This window comes from Micrasema longulum, unplaced genomic scaffold (genome assembly GCF_059751315.1).
Source record: "Micrasema longulum isolate JH-2025_06_02 unplaced genomic scaffold, ASM5975131v1 h1tg000183l, whole genome shotgun sequence".
Lineage (NCBI taxonomy): Eukaryota > Metazoa > Arthropoda > Insecta > Trichoptera > Brachycentridae > Micrasema > Micrasema longulum.
Genome location: NW_028277388.1, coordinates 67,427 through 84,694, shown reverse-complemented (window position 1 = coordinate 84,694; position 17,268 = coordinate 67,427). Strand labels below are relative to the sequence as shown.

Below are 17,268 nucleotides of genomic sequence, written 5' to 3'. Positions count from 1 at the left end.
GGACATCCACATTTATTCTGCCAGTTGATTTTTGTAAAGTAAAATTAAAATCATAATATTATAAACTACCCACAAAATGATCCCTTATTTCTAAACTAAGCAAGTAATTAGAATTTACAAATGGGTATAATTATTCCTAGCTGTAATCTCAAGATATCACAGTAAATCTTTGATAGTATCTTCATTAGCTATATCTTTTACATTTTAAACATTAACAAAGCCTGATAAATAAAATAAGCAAAATATTTTTTGTTAAGATTACATATTTTTATAGATATCTTTTAGTTTTATATTAGAGTTGGTATATTTTAAGTATTTATTTAATATTCTATGAATAATCAAGTATTTTTTCAATGTGTTTTAAAAAAGATTTATAATATACCGATTGTTTTGTTTAACAGAATAATTTATTTAAAAAATATATTTAAAAAAATAGATAAGTTATTAAAATCAGTTTGAAAAAAAAAAAAGTGTGGTTTTTATTTCATCACCTCATCGATTTTTTAAAAATATATGGAGGTTTCTTTTTCAAAAGGAGATTAGATATATCTTCTTCTTCTTCGGCCTGTAGCTGTCCACTCCTGAACGTAAGCCTCCTTCATCTTTCTCTATGCCAAACGGTCTTGGGCTATTTGCATCCACGCTGTTCCTGAATGCTTCACAAGATCGTCTCTCCAGCAGAGCTGCGGCCATCCGGGGTTTCTGGTAGTAGTTCCAGCGCGCCAGCACAGGAGGCTTTTTGTACATCTATCATCTGAGCTACGAGCAACATGACCAGCCCAGTACCATTTCAATGTTCCAACTCTCCCAATAATGTCCAGCACTTCTGTTTTTGTTCTTATGATTTTATTTCTTGTTTTATCTCTCAGACTAACCCTCAGCATTGCTCGCTCCATGGCTACCTGTTTGATTCTCAGTTTATACACACTTTTGATTGACAGTGTGATGGTCTCAAACCCATATGCGAGTACTGGCAAAACACAGGTATCAAACAATTTTCATTTAAGATTGTTGGGGGTTCATATATTTGATACATATAAGTATATATAAAATTAAGCAACCTCTTTAACACAAAAGAAAGATCTTGAGTGATATAGATATTTTGCAGATAGTAGACAAAATTCAGTTAAAATAATTAACTAGTTTTATAATATGACTTTAGTTTTTTTTTTTACACATCCTTATTTTTTTATATTATGTAAATTCAATTGAAATAAAAGCCGTTTATTAACTTACAGTAAACAATTATTTTTCTTGTAATATTGTACAGAACAAATTAATTTATATGAAAAAAGTTATTTTATTTATTTTAATTTTATTTTAAACTACTAATAGGTTATAGGTTTTGTTTGAGTTTATATCATCAGCAAACATATTTATGATTTAGGTACCAGTAGGTAAAAAACCAACATTTATTTTATTTTATCTACTGATAAAATAAAATAAATATTTAATTTTAAAACTTAGTAGGTTAGAATTATTATAAGTGTTATTTTTTATTTAATATATTTGCATTTTTTATGGTCCCATAGGACTAACAAAATTTAAAAAATAACATTAATATAATTGACAATAGATTCTAGTAATTTGTAAGTACAGTGGTTAAATTTAAGTATAACTTAAAATGTTATAATTTTACCTATTTACTTTAAGATATACAGACATTTATCAATTCCTCATTAAACAGTTCAAATTATTTAAGAAATAAATTACTTTAGAACATCTTCACATTATTTTCTACATACAATGAGATGGGCAATACCAGTAAAAAGAAGAATCATAATATTTTTATTGTTAAAAAATATAGCACAAAGGTTTCTTTAAGTTCTTTTATAGACATATAATATATTATTTTGTATACACAATGCATAATAATATATGAAAATAATAATAGCTCTGTTTATATGAACGACATACAATAAATAAAAAAATGAACCGTTTGAAGAAAAAAAGTTGTTTTTGGTTTGGGTATGGTTTTTATTTTATTTATGTCAGGCGTCAGGTTTTAAGTTTAAGTACTTATTAAATGTGATAATTAACATAAAACTATTTGTTTTCATTTAAAAAAATACAACTAAAAATATTTTGGTGGCAAGCAGAGTCAATCTATCCAAGATTGTTCTAATTTCAAATTAGTATTCTGAATTTTTTAAAAGATTTTTTCCCAATATTGTCTTTGTACAAATTAAAATTAATTTACTGAATAATGTAGCACATAAGTAGCAATTATTTATAATAAAATTGATATAATTTTATGATCAGAAAATAAATGTTTTATCTAAAAGTAGGTATGTATACTTTTTGATGTATGTATGGTGTGACATTAAAAATACCATATTGTGTTTGTCATGTTTTAGTATTCAAATGACTCAAATACCCATGCTGAATATATTTATGTACATATCATAATAGAAATCTTTTATAGGTACAAATTTACAGTCTACAGGGACATAAATGTTTCAGAATTGCACGCTTCTCTCAATAAATAATTACAATTAATTAATGTAATCAAATACTATCTACTGAACACTTGTACTCAATAAGTTACTAATCTACTACACAGAGGTGGTAATCTGTTCGATGACTTGAACATTTCTGATGATCGGTCTTCGACACAAACTTCTGCAGGAACCACCACGGGACCAGCCAGGTTCGTATCGAGCCAATCCTTCCGGCACACTCTTGGACGGTCGGAGTCTGGCATTATGGTTGTATCTATAGTGATACGGAGACCGTGTACAGCTGTAACCGGGACAGTTCTGCTCTTCGTTTGAGCAGTTGACATAATTACCATCGCGGTAGTCTAGAGGAGCAGCGAAGGATAGCGACTTCGGTAAACCGTTTTGCAAATGACCATATGGGTGAATGTGATGTGGGTGATGGTGGTTATAGAAGTGGTGTGAATACAACGGAGCAGGGTGTGAATAGTGTCCGTAGTTTGCCCCGCAATGGTTAAAGGTGCTAGTGAATCTTGGCATTTGAGGAGAAACACCGGGGCAGATGCAGTCACCATTAGTGAGAGTGGCAGCTGTCATGGTTGAGTTTATAGAACTGTTGGGTTCTGGCTTCTTGGAGAATCCTACGAAGAAGAGCAGGATGGCTCCGATCATTGTCGTAGCGAAGGAAAAGTAGTAACCAGCTCGAGGACTCTGTTGGTTGATGTAACCGGTAACTGGAACACCGATTATCACAGGAAGCGCTTTAGCACCTTGAACAAACCCTGTAAGAACAAAATAAATTAATAATAACAGTGATAAATAAAATACTGAACTAAATTTTATTTAGTAAGTAGTATTAAAAAAAATTATAAACATTTTATTCCAGAAACCAACAAGGGAAGTTCAATACTATACTTTCCATATTATACATTTTTTAAAATTAGATCTTAGGACTATGATGTTATAACTTTACTGTTTTGCAATAAAAATCGTTCGGGGGGTTCAAACACTTCAAATTAACTGGCGAATTTAGCTACGGTTGGACTGCAAGAATCAACAGGTTCCTTGTTATTCCGACTCTCTCCTGAAAAGTCTATGGATCCTGCATTTCGGGAGAGAATCAGAAGAAGTAAACTTACCTTAATTATATATTTTTTTTGAATGTTTGAAAAAAAAGAAAACATAAATAAATATAGCTTTGGATGTGTACACCTGAGCTAGTGGGATTATTTGTAGAAACATTTAGTACAATTAGAATCCAGTATCAGGTATCTTAGTCAACATTTTCTGTTCTGTTATGTTAAATCAGTAGTTTTATGTTATTATTTTATTCTATTAACTATGTTTCTACTTAATATTAAGCATTTTTTGTAAATGTGATGTTGTTATGGTCTTTTATTTGGGTACCAATCACCAAAATCATAGGAATAGTAAAACATTATCAAGGTAAATATCTACCCCAAGCTCTGGTGAAGTGTTTAGCGCGAACTCTCTCCATAGTGAGCATTTTCACAGAATACAGGAAGCCTCCCAAGCACAGCCCATACAGCCAAACAAACAGAACATAGCCATGATAGCCTTGCACGGTGCTCAGAGCTAGCAAAGATATTCCTAGAAAAGGTTAATATATTCATTAGTAATATAATATATCAATAAAACAATGCAGATCATCAACTGCTTCATTGAAGTCAATATTGATTTAGCCATAGAATTAAAATAGTCCAGAAACCGCATACGCGCATGAACCTGAATCCGACTAAACTCCTCACAAATGAGTAGTTTTACGTTTTGGCCATTAGGTATTCTGTAGACGCAGCTTAGTACGCAACAGCCGATTTAAATTCAATTATGTCGTGTTGTGTCGTGCAAGTGTCAAAATACTGCTGGGATTGAAAGGGAACACAGTATGATCACATTTCATGTTTAAGAAGCGAATTCACAAGTAACATTATTTAAGAATTCGATTATTTTACCAACTGTCAAATTGTTAAATAAAATTACTTGGACATTTTGTTAGTATCGCCAGAGTAGTTGAATTTTTACCCGGCTTTTTATTAATAAGCCGTAGTGCAATATTAAAATTTATTAATTATTTAATTACTAAATGATTATTCGATGATTTTTTTACGTTTGCCTAATAAAAGTACATGTTTTTTTTTATAGTCTAGCCAGTAAAATATTTTTTGTTGTAAAATATAGCATAACACAAAATTATGTTATATTTCTGTATATTGATGTCGGGTCTCTACTCCCTCCTCTGAGGGACTTTTGGACGCAGTGCGATGTATACAAACTTGGTTCTGCGCGCCCTATATTTTCATTTATGCTATTTAGAATAAATGAAAATCGAATTGACTATAATATTTCTTAATCAGTTCTTTATTAAAGAATGTAATTGTTTAGAAAAACAATAGTTTGAAAAACGAACTTGATAAAAACCCCCCTGAGGGTTAAATCTTAAATCTGTTACCTACGTAGGTCCAGCGTCGTAGCTAGAGTTATAAGCGCACCTAGCAAGATTTGAATTTTGCGCCCTCCAATACTTATTTTCTAGGAAGAGAAAGAGAAAAGAAGGCTGTGGGTCTGCAAAGTGCGCTCCCCTAAGGGTTGCGGCCTTGGCAGTCGCCCCGCCTGGCCGGAGTGGCCATCCCCTAGCTTCAACGCTGGGTAGGTTAAAATTATTTTTCCATCCTACATTTAAAAAATATAATAATGTAAGATAAATAGATATTTGAAAACAAAGGAAAACATAAATGACTAAGTCTTAAAAACGAAATTCTGCTGATTTCACAATCTGGGAATTCGTAAAATAGCGGTTTAATGTTCATGTAAGAAACTCCTATCTGCATTATATCAGCTGATTTATTATGTAGTTGAGTCTCCTTAATAATTCATAGCAAAATATAGCGATTCTGTGGCTTTGCAGACCCTTCCATTGCGATTGTACCGAGTGTCATGGGAGTTTTGTTATGGCTCAGAAGCAGATTTTGAATGCTTATTAAATAATGTATACTATGTATTTAAAAAAAATGTGTTACCTATTCCTAGCATGGCAGCTTGAGCAAGATATTGACGTGAAATAAGACATTGACTGCTGGGTCTGACGATGACCAGTCCAAACCCAACACAGCCGAGAGCAGTGGCGAAACCGAGGAAGTTTGTAGGAGGACAAGAGCACTGTCTTCCAATCCTTCTTTATATCCTTGAAGAGCCTGAAATATAATGTATAGTAATATTTAAGGATATTAACAAATAATGGTATACATGGCCCTTGCGTGAACTTCAGAAACAGAGAGATAAAGCAAACAAAGTTACTGAAAGAATGCAATCAGATGAAGATGGGAAACACATAAAAAATAAAGGAATGCATAGTGTCATCAAATAGCGTCTGAATTAAATAACAATGTTTCGTTTTTTTCAAAAAATATTTTGTATATATATTGTTAATCAGTTCAGGTGTAACTAATTGTTTAAACTTTTATTTTGTAAAACTATCTAAATAAATACGTTAAATTACAAACAAAATACTTAATGTTCTATTTTTTTTTACTAGTTTATTTCTAATATTCTGACTTATTTTCTATTTCCATGCTTTTATTCTTTATTTTAATCAAAATCACACAAAAAAATGCTATTATTGATATTATACAATCCGCTGTTCGGTAACAAAGGATAACATTTATGATGACGAGTCCATACCAAAAAATTAAGTGGTAAATATTTTCTGCGCTCTCTTAGATTACCAAAATTCTTACTCATTAGTACCAAATGCTCACTCTTACCAGCATGATTAGGTGCTACTTATTTTAGATTATGCTGATGTTTTCGATATATTTGGGTCTTTGGAAATATGACCACCTATCTGCTTATCATAGGCAACTGAAATAATTCAAAGTTAGAGTGATATCACTCTCTCTCACTTCTGTTCACTGTACTCCATAGTCCTAACGCTCCCATATACCCCCGTGAAAAATTTCAATGTTTATTTAGGTTTATCTCATCGTTCTTATTTTTAAAGTACATTCTCAATTCCCATCTACAGTTCCTCTTTCTTCTCTAATTCATATAGTAGTGTCCATGCAGCTCGACTGTGCAATTATTTCCCACACACTATCACACATATATTTCTACAGAATCTCTGTTTAATTTACGCATGATGAAATATTTATATTTCCTTCCTTAATGACCCTGCTTTTTCTTTCTCTTTATCCCTCTTTTCCATTGAATACTAGGATCGATATTAATTAAATTACGTACCCATATTGCAAAATTTATTTGACTTATTTACGGACTTATAAAGTTCATTTAACAATGGTAAATAATTAATTACAGTGAATTCTGTTCACATTTGGTTGTATTATTTTATTGGTTGGTTGCCATTTAGCACTAAGCCACCCGCCAATGAGTAAATACGCGCGCACAAGAAATTAAATAAATAAAAACAATGAAATTAAAATACACGTAAATTATCATGGCCCAAACAGGTGAACCTGGATTATAAAAATGTTTCGATCAGTAAGTAGATAATAGCGGTTGGTACGTTAATTTGATCGTTATTGGTAACGGTATCTCGATGAAACATACTGGTAATAGTAAATATAATACAATATTAGCAGAAGTTTGTCCATCCATTTAAGTTGTTTAATACTGCAACCCTCGTCAATATGAATAATGGATTATTGAAAGCACTCAGAGATGCCGCGACAAATCGAGGACTTAAAATTTTCAACCAGAGCCCAGCCAAAATCCTTAGCAATATATTCGTTATTGCATATACATATGTAGATGCGATAGATTAAAAAAAATCTCCAGGATAGTCATTATTTTATTGCATGGCTTATTATAGATTGTTTGGGTATTCCTCTCCCAAAAATAATGCCAAAGTCCCTTAAAAATCAAGGAAGTTGACTGTTTTCTTCGATTATCATGATGTCGTTCACTCGGAGTTCCATCAACAGGCCAGACGGTCAATAAAGAATACTATTTAAGCGTATTGAAGCGTTTGAGGGAGAATATTTGTCGAAAAATGCCAGATTTCTGGAAAGATAACTTTTAGTTTTTGCATCACGGTAAAGCACCATCTTCTTTTTTCGCCCCGTGTGACTTTTTCCTGTTCCCTAAACTCAAATGACTACTAAATATTATTAAATATTTGTATATTTTACTTACTGATGAAGTGTCATATACATATACGTCGGTAAGTGGTTATGTACAAATATTTAATAACATTTAGTAAAATGTTCGACCCCAAAGTTTAAATATTAATAATATCAAATGACCACATTGCGAAAAGCATTTTGAATCGATAGGGGAGCGAAAAGTGCTATGAAGATTGGAAAAAACGTTGAAATATGTGTATTGCCTCTGATGGCGATTAGTTTGAAGGAGATAAATAAATATTTATGGATTATTGAGCTAAAGTTGTTTTTATTTTTACAAATTCTGGGTCATATTTGATCATAAGGTGTATAAATTAAGATCGATACTAGTATTTAATATGAAAAAGGGAATAAAAGAAGAAAAATAATTTACGAGACAGAAATATTTCTTTAGACATTATTAAACAAAATTGCTGTAAAAACACCTTTAATAATGGATGGGAGATTATTATATAGTCGAGCCACATGGACAGTATAACATGAGCTTTTTCTCTGTGGTCTTTAAATGGCAGTAAAATAAAATATATGATACACGATTGAATACAATAAAACATGAATTTTTTTATGAACTTTACCCCGTTTAGCCTTTGTGGGTTAATCAAATGTAAACAAAACACATATTCGGTATAGAAACCCAATTATTGATTCACTGTCAAGTTTCGGAAAATTAAGGACTAAATGGCTTAACTTACTTCTGCTGTCAATTCGATACAATTTTGAAGGGAGATATTAATATGTGCCAAATTTTATATTACCATGTACTATTTAAGTATATTATATAATATAATATATATACAGGGCGTTCTTTAAACCCTGTCACACCTGAAACCACGATGATCGGTTTGGGCAAGAAGACATATTAGCATATTTAAAAAAATATTTAGAACAAAGAAAAATTTAAAAAATAAAATATTAAAAAAACAAATGGTTCCTTACTTCTGCAGGGGAGAAGTGAGGGGAGCGCGGCGCAGTATCAGACTCCCCTCTTCTCGTTTCACCCCTGCAGAAGTAAACAACCATTTTTTTTTTAATATTTTTTTTTAAAATTTTATTCGTTCTAAAAATACTTTTATGTGCAAATATATTTTCTTGCTTATACTGACCATCGTGGTTTCGGATGTAAAAGGGTTTAAAGAACACACCTGTATATAAAAGAAGTATCATAAGGTAGGGCAGATAGCAGAGAGCGGCCTCCGTGGTGTAGTGGTCAAAACGCTTGACTTACGCACGGAAGGTTCCGGGTTCGATTCCCGGTGAGAACACAAAAAAATAAAATGTGATTTTTCTCAAGCCTGGGTGCTCTGTGATGTAATTTACCACTGTAATTATGTAATGTTGTGGTGCAAAAAAAAGTAAAATAAGGGTTACTTGGACGCGGGGAAATAAGAACCACCAGCAGTAGTATAGATATCTAATCACGTTATGTACAGCTAAACGGTAAATGCTAGGAAAAGCCACTGCATTGCTCTCAGGTAAAACCGAATCTTCTGAAAAGCATATACATATTTATGTTTTATTATACAACTAACATTAAAGGAAACGATTTTAAATTGACTTAATGAAATGATTCATTTGACCCCACAGTCGGGATAAATTACACAGCCGTAAGGCTTTTGCTTGAGTAAAGTGGATTTTATTATTAAAGTAGTCATTATTATTATTTTTTGAGTTTTTGTGAAAAACGAAAATATTAATGTACATTGCAAGATAATGAGAGAAAAAAAATGTTCAAATACATATTCATAAAACTTTTCTGGCACCGCGAATCCTCTTAATCTATAGTACAACACAGACTACTGAGTATATTTAAGAAGATGAAAATAATAATTATGGAAGGCTAGAATTAAATTTCCAAGGTGGTGGAATTCATTGATTGTTAATTAAAATAATCACTCACGCTATGTTACAGGAGATTACGATCATTAAATATTATGCCTCCAGTTTAAAAAAAATGATTAAATGGAGAATAAAATACAAAAAAAGAAGTATAGTTCGACTGAATACTTTTGTTTATGTTTCACTGCGGCCGAAGCTTACACATAAAAAAATAATCCGAAACAAAGGGAAACAATAACATTGTTAAACGAAAATTCTGAAAGCTTCGGATTGTCTTTCAGAACACAATTATTTCTATCGACAACCGTTATAGCTCAAAGGTGCTTCATATTTTCCACCGTCATGTCAGAAAAATATATTTACCTGGCTAGATAGAGTAAAGGTAGTATTTTTCAAAAGTAATCTGTATACCCGGCCTATATTTTAATAAATGGCGTAAAATGTTTCAAACATTAATGTTTACTCAACTTTTTTTTACTCGATTAGGGAAACAGGCACTTGATACTAGGTTCATACTAAGGTAAAAATTGTGCCTACTACTAGAACAGAAATTTGAATTCAGTGCTTTGAAATAAACTAAAAAGCAAGTTTATGCCACGATTTCAGCACAAAAGAGTTGTATTTCATAGTTAAATATTATAATACCACCGTGTTAACCGATTTAAGTGCTAAATTTTTTATAAAACCGTCACAATATATGAAAGATAAAGTGGATTGGTTTGTTAGAATTGTTTCCAAAGAGATACTAAAGATCTCAATTTGCGCATGCGCGGACTTGTAAATTCAGTACTGGGTGATTGCAAAAGACTAACCCAGTTCAGAATTCTAGAATTAGAAGGAGCGCAGCGTATTTAACTTCAGTCCGCGGTCCGCGCATAACTGGGCAGCCGAAAGGTCGTGTGTAGGCTTGACGCAATTATTTAAAGGTTATTAGCGAATTATCATCAAGTCATCTCAGCTAGCTATGATTAACTACAAACTAATTAAAACATACATTCATTTGTTATAGTTGCTAAAAAAATAAGTTACTAACTTATGGCAGATTTTATTACATGAAGAAATTAGTCACTGATTGTTTAGAAGACATATTTTTAGGGAAGCATTGCCTCGATAATACTGCACTACAACGTAACCTGTTTTTTAACTAATATATTTTAGTGCAATAAGTTTGTTATAGGAACTAACAGCCGTTAGTTTTTAATTATTGTTATTTTACTCTAAATAATAATAGATTTTCTGATACCCTAGTGGTATTTTTGGTTGATTAAAATCGTAAACAATATTGAACCCGTCGCTTTTTAGGTTCACCCGCCAAAAAAATCCATTGGTAGTTACGAGGTATTGCAGTATCACCGACGCGCGACGATTAGTTCCATACAATCTATGGACGAACGCGCATGATGCGTAGGTTCACCCAGAAAATTGTATTTTTATAATAAATTGAATGTTTTTTTAAAGTTTGAACAGTAAAAATGTTAATTGATATTACATAGAAAAATATTATTGAAAACACGAGAAAGGAAACTAGAGAAAAAATAGATAAATGGAGAATGTAAAAAAAAGAGATATCCTGAAAACCTTTTTGTCCAAAACGTGTAGGTAGGTCACTTAAAAACAAAAACCTATTGAAATTCCGATCTCTTGTTACAGTATAAAGTCCGTTAACCTCATGAGCGCGCTTCGGAAGTTTGATTTTAATAATCGTTAAACCCACTGTTTTATGTGAATTTGCTGAATACATAATATAAAGTGGCAAAAAGGTATAAAATTTGTGTTCATATGGAAACACGCGGTATAATATGGACTAATGACAGAACCAGAGATGAAGAACCCGCATTTAATAAATATGGTACAGGTTTTTTATTATATAAATAAAAGACGAGTGATACTTTAATCCACACATTTGGAATATCCAGTGATCGGTTTCATCGCTTTCGCGAAATCTTCGAGACTGGTATCTTTATTAAGGAGTTTAATGTATTTATACTAAATAGAGGTAAGGATAGATAATTCAAAATTCTATGAAAGTAAATTAAATACAGTTATTTTTATCATAAGGATCATTGTCATTTTTTTTTCAATCAAGTCTCGAAGATGTCGCGAAAGCGATGAAACCGGTCACTGGATATTCCAAATTTGTGGATTAAAGTATCACTCGTCTTTTAATAATATATTAAATTACAATGAACTTCAAGAATTTTCACTTACAAACTTAAATGTTTTTATAATACAGGTGAATGTGATCTGGTTGATCATAAGTGAAGGCTATTTATAATACTTATATTTTGTTTAAAAAATTGTTTGTTCTGTTATGTGGAAAATTAAAAAAAAACATTTAACGCTTACGTGGAAAACTTAATTTAAAGATTTCAGATAAAATTTTATACGTGAGAAGACATGATCATTTTTTAGTTTCAGAACCGTCAAAAGCGACAATGTTTTAATAAATTAGTTTTTTCTTGCATAGAGGCCGTCCTGTAAATATTTATTTATTTATTTTTTTTATTAAAAAAAATATTTATTGACCCTTACGGAGTATTGCATTAATTTTACAAAAATAATATCAAATCATACCCTGTTGATGATATTAATATTTTTTACTTTTTTTGAAAAGATTGTCTCAGTCTTTTGTTTAGTTTTGTATTGTAGTTTATTGTATAATTTCAGTCCCAGGTCTATTAGTGTTCTTGTTATTGACTGTCCTTATCTCGTTTTAGAAGGTTGTATATGATATTTTTATGTTATTCTCGTATTGTGTCCATGTTTGCCACAATTTTTTTGAGTTTAAGTTCTTCGTGTACAATTACACCAGAGGCTAATTTATGGATAAATTTTAATGATTCTACTTGAAATAGTTCAGTTATATTTGATTGCTTAGTTAGTTTAAAAAGTTCTCTAGTTGCTGCTAAATAAGGAAGGTACCTTTAATATTTTATCTTACTGTCTTTGTAGTCTGTTTATGTCATTTTTATATCCTGTTCTCCATAATAGTTGCATATAACATATTTTAGTTTTTACATAGGCTTCATACATTTAATAAATCCCTGTTGGATCTCCTCTCAGGTAAAAATCCCGTCAAATAAAATCGTGAAGTGTTTGACGCGTTTGCCTAAGACGCTTTGGGTTCGATTCCTGGGATAAAATATTTGTTTCTAAAGTGGTTTTACAATGCAATACTTTATTGTCTCTGGACTAACACCTTAAGCCCGATCACCTTACCATTGGGCGTGGATACTGTGTATAGGGGTTTGATAAGGCATACATGATTCTAAGGTTTTAGACTATTTATTAATAATTATTGCATGACGAACTTTTTCGGTTTTAGTTTTAAAGGACTTTCAAATAATGTTACAGCGCAAGAATACCTTGGAATCTTCATATCACCGCTTTAAATGATTCTGATAACCCAATTATGATTTTTACATCATTTTCTCTTTAAAAAATATATCTAGGTAATAAAATATAATGAATTTTTTTTTTCGTATTTTAATGTATTTTTATTTAGTTCTTAAAAATAGTAATTAATTTTTACAAACTTGTATTGCGTACACGTATTACGTCTTTACTTATTTTTATTTATTTTAAATTCAATATACGCACACTTTTCGATATGTATAGATGTTTTTGGCTTCTCCGAAACACTTCAATTTACAAACACTTTAATGTCTTAATAAAATAGATACTTTTAAGTTCCAGTTAGTCTTACATTAAAATGTCTAAAATAGCAGTAAAACCTAATGATGCGCCAAGCTAGCATTATTACTCTGAGAGTAAAGTACATCTTGAACTTGATACATTTCCACGAGTCAATTAGGAATAGTCCATTTTAATTTTTTTAAATGAACGCGACATTCCACTTTAAACGTAGGTAGGTATATTTATTTATTTTATTCATTTATTTTTTTTACATTATAAACAATGATTGTTAAAAATATTTAAATAAAAAAAAATATATGTGAGAATATACAGAGAGAAAATAACAAAATGATCAAACAGTTTTAAACACTATGTATTAGTGTTTATATTTAATTTATGAATACCTTTATTATTAATATAATAAAAAGCACAATAAAAGAACAAAAAAATAACATAAACTATTCATTTGTGGAGCAGGTGATTCAATATTGGTTTAGGCGAGTGAGACAATCCATTTTACTCCTCCCCGCACCACTATTCATTTTGTTGAGGCCTTTTTTAACATATTCTCGTTATCAATTGTTTTAATAGACAGTGGAAATAGGTTATATATTTTATTAGCATAATACTCAAAAACTCTTTGCCCAAAAGAGATATTGGTTTGTATTTGTTTAATTTGTCTTTGTGTTGAAGATCTAGTGATTTTTTATAGTGATCTAGTATTTGTTTGTGTTGTATTGTTGGGGTTATGTCTTTCGTTTGAGTGAGAATAGTTTTTGAATCTGTAAGCGAGTATTGTTTTAGCGTATAATTGCTTTAGTGTAATAAGTTGTGATTTGTGGAATATTGTTATAATTTAGTGGTTAAAAGTATTTTGTCAAAACCTTCTAATTAGTTAAAAAAATACATATATCATTTGAAAATTATAACAGGGCCATTTATCGTTAAATACGGGTTACGTTGAAGATATTTAATGATTTACAAAGATACGAATACATATTTTTTGAAGAACAAAGTAACATTGTGTAATGCTCATTAACCTAAAACGGATCAAGAGAAACAGAACTCCTTTGTTGTATTTTCTTTAGGGGGATGTTTTTCTTAGTAAAAGATATGAGCGGTTTGTGGTGGTGAGAAAGGGGTCACAACCATAACCTCGCTCTCGCTATTACAAGGATATTGTAACACATATCGAAGGCTAACTAGTATTACCTCGTAAGCAAAAAATACATAGATAAAAATTATAGATAAAAATTACTAACTAAATTAGTATACCTGGGCCTCAATTATGAACGCTATCTTCATCTGTACATATCGAGACGGTATATTTAACTTCTGTACTATCTGTATCTTCCTCGATATGTTCTACCTACTTGTCATCTCGACATCATATGATCGAAACAAACCAATGAATGACCGCAAAAATTAGTCCACGTTCCTTACTTCATTAACATTTCAAATAGTTCTCATTTATATTTTAAATAGGCTTCTGTGATAGAGAATGTTCACTTCAAAGCGATTATAAGCTCCAACAAATCTCAATTCAAGCGAAAAATGCTCGCTTGAACATGATTTTTAAAAGACTTTTGACACTTGTCAAGACGACATGCTTAACGCTCGTCTGTATTTATCTACCAAGTAACTTGACAAAGCCATTGACAGGTCATAAGCCCTGTAGTTGCCTAGACTTCTATATTACCTTATCTTAAATGTTCAGTGCTTATTGTTAAAGATTTCGATAAATTCAGAAAAACAGAAAATCCGGCGTAGAAAAAAATACACCATACGAGGTTTCACGTATTCGCCGTTGGTACATACTTACACACTCAAGGTAATTGGGAAGAATTTCTCACAGAAAAGATATTACCCATCTCACCTACATACAAACTTTCAATCTATTGTGCATTTCATTGTTACGAGGGTATAAAGCGTAATGGAAAGAGTTCGATTTATCCAAATGATGATTGAATTTAGTTTACTGTGGTAGTCAAATTCAAAAGGTTTTGAAACACACATTTCACTTTAAACGAACGAACGAACATTAAACGTTTGTTATTTCGACTTACCAAAAGAGTTTTTCACACATCGAATTATACCTACAGATAATAGATAGTTTAATTATTGAATTTATTAAGAAATGTTTTTATTATTTAAATAACTAGTTTTAGCGGTCCTCATCGAAGTCCACTATTCTTTCGGAATATTCCATGTCTTTCAGGTTGAAATTGCCGTCTTTGAAACGCAAAAACCATCGACGAGCCGTTTTTTCACTCATAAACATTGAAAAAAAACAATTTAAGTCAATCCACCCTAGGTAATTTAAGCGATCTGTTTAAAATTACAGTTTTTCAGATGTACTAAGGTTGCATTGATGATAATGTAGCAACCATGTGGTAGGTTCACATATTTTGACAAGGTTGCCGCTTCTAAATGAGGAAGTTCAGTGCTAAGGGAAATTAGATATAAAAAATATTTCTTACACGCAGTAAAAATTTCATTTTAATTGTACCGCGAAGTTTCTCGAAAATGTACGAAAAAAGAATAAAAATGTTTTTAATTAGAACGAACTACTTTGAAACGTCAAAGTTTCATGTTTATTTATTTATACATACATAAATACGAGTATTATATTTAAAAGACAAAATTGCACAAAACACACTAGGACGAAATTAGCATGTTTTACGAATAGGCCCAATATAGAAAGGGTTTGGCAAGCTTGAAAGATGAATACGCTTAAAGTGCAATCGGTTCCTTTTTGGGCAAATGCCTGTTCTAAAAAACTGATTTGTTCCGGCGGCCTCCGTGGTGTAGTGGTCGAGACGCGATACTCGAAACTCGGGTTCGATTCCCGATGAGAACGCAAAAAAATGTGATTTTTCTCAAGCCTGGGTGTTCTGTGACGTAATTCACAACTGTAATTGGGCCTCCTGGCCTGTTGTGCAAAAAAAAAACCTTAAAGGCATGTTTATCTAATATGTTTCGCAAAAATATAAATAAAATCAAATGGATGAAAAAAAAACAATTATTACATTAACAAATTACAACAAGGATGGAGAATACCTTAAATAAGGGAATATGGAAGTCAAGGCATTTACAGGGCTTATGACTTGTCATTGGCTGGTTTAAGTGGCTACTTTACACACTGTGTAACATTCACCATTTTGCCTATGTTTGAACATCCATATTTCTTCAATTCTTCCATTTGTTGATTTAAGTAAAAGCATTTGGACAAACTCAAATATTGTAATGACATCGTTATGTGTTGCGATAAAAAGGTACTTGCAAAGGTTTCCCTTCGACCTAATAAAGCTAAGCCGATATCAAGTGAGCGGTATCACTAGAGCCCGCCCAGGGCACTGCAGATTGAATAAACACCTTGCTAGAATGAACCTTTCCGAAACTTCTAGATGTAGGTTCTGCAGTGCCGATGAGGAAACACCCGTACACATTTTATGCGAATGTAACGCTTTGCATCATAAAAGAAACGTCATCCTCGGGGGACCACTGGTTAAATCTGAGGATGTGAAGGATAATGCCCCTTACCTTACGGATTTGTGTTTGGAAGGTGATATTTAACAACATGAAAACTCTCGCCTTTCACACAGTAGCCGGGCTCTTTATAGACCTGAGATTGGAGGGCGAGAACTATTCATGGGGATCCGTTACAATAGAGCTTTACAGGTCGCAGTGACGTCAGGAGCTTTTATAACACTGACCCACACTTCTAAGAATAAAAATAAGAGTGTGTTGTGATAGTCGAACTCCTCGAATTCCCGGTTTCCGAGTAGCATTTTTTTTCAACGTTTAGTGCATTTTGCCAGCTACGTGATACTATTGATCAAATGGCAGCATAAGTCACCGACGACAACTCGTGACGTCATGGGCGGAGTAATTTCAAAATTAAAAAACTTTAAAAAATCGTACCGATGATTATACGAAATATAAAAAAAACAATTTTGACTGAGTTGGATAGTCTATTAAAAAATAAGAAAAACCACTCAGCATCTTTATTGGTTATACAAATAGGTACTTACCAAATAGAAAACAGGGGTGTACAATCCGAACGCTGCGGTCCCTGATGCAAGTAGCAGCATTTGTACAGTTCTGCTTCTAAGCGGTGAAAAGTCGAAGAACGGAGGCTTTGGAACACGAATATGCGTCTTCTTTTCTTTAACCTAAAAATTAAAATACAACTTTCA

The 17,268-nt window shown here is 31.8% G+C and overlaps 1 protein-coding gene across 1 annotated transcript in view; it reads right to left on the bottom strand.

The window, feature by feature from the left end:
- Positions 1-1,956: 1,956 nt before the first annotated feature.
- The window catches only part of LOC148283877 (monocarboxylate transporter 8-like), a 44,274-nt gene continuing 28,962 nt past the window's right edge, over positions 1,957-17,268 (bottom strand). The window contains 5 exon segments of the mRNA XM_088243037.1: positions 1,957-3,220; positions 3,897-4,049; positions 5,477-5,596; positions 5,599-5,650; positions 17,104-17,244. Of these exon segments, the coding sequence (XP_088099163.1) occupies positions 2,556-3,220; positions 3,897-4,049; positions 5,477-5,596; positions 5,599-5,650; positions 17,104-17,244 (1,131 nt within the window). The 3' untranslated portion in view covers positions 1,957-2,555.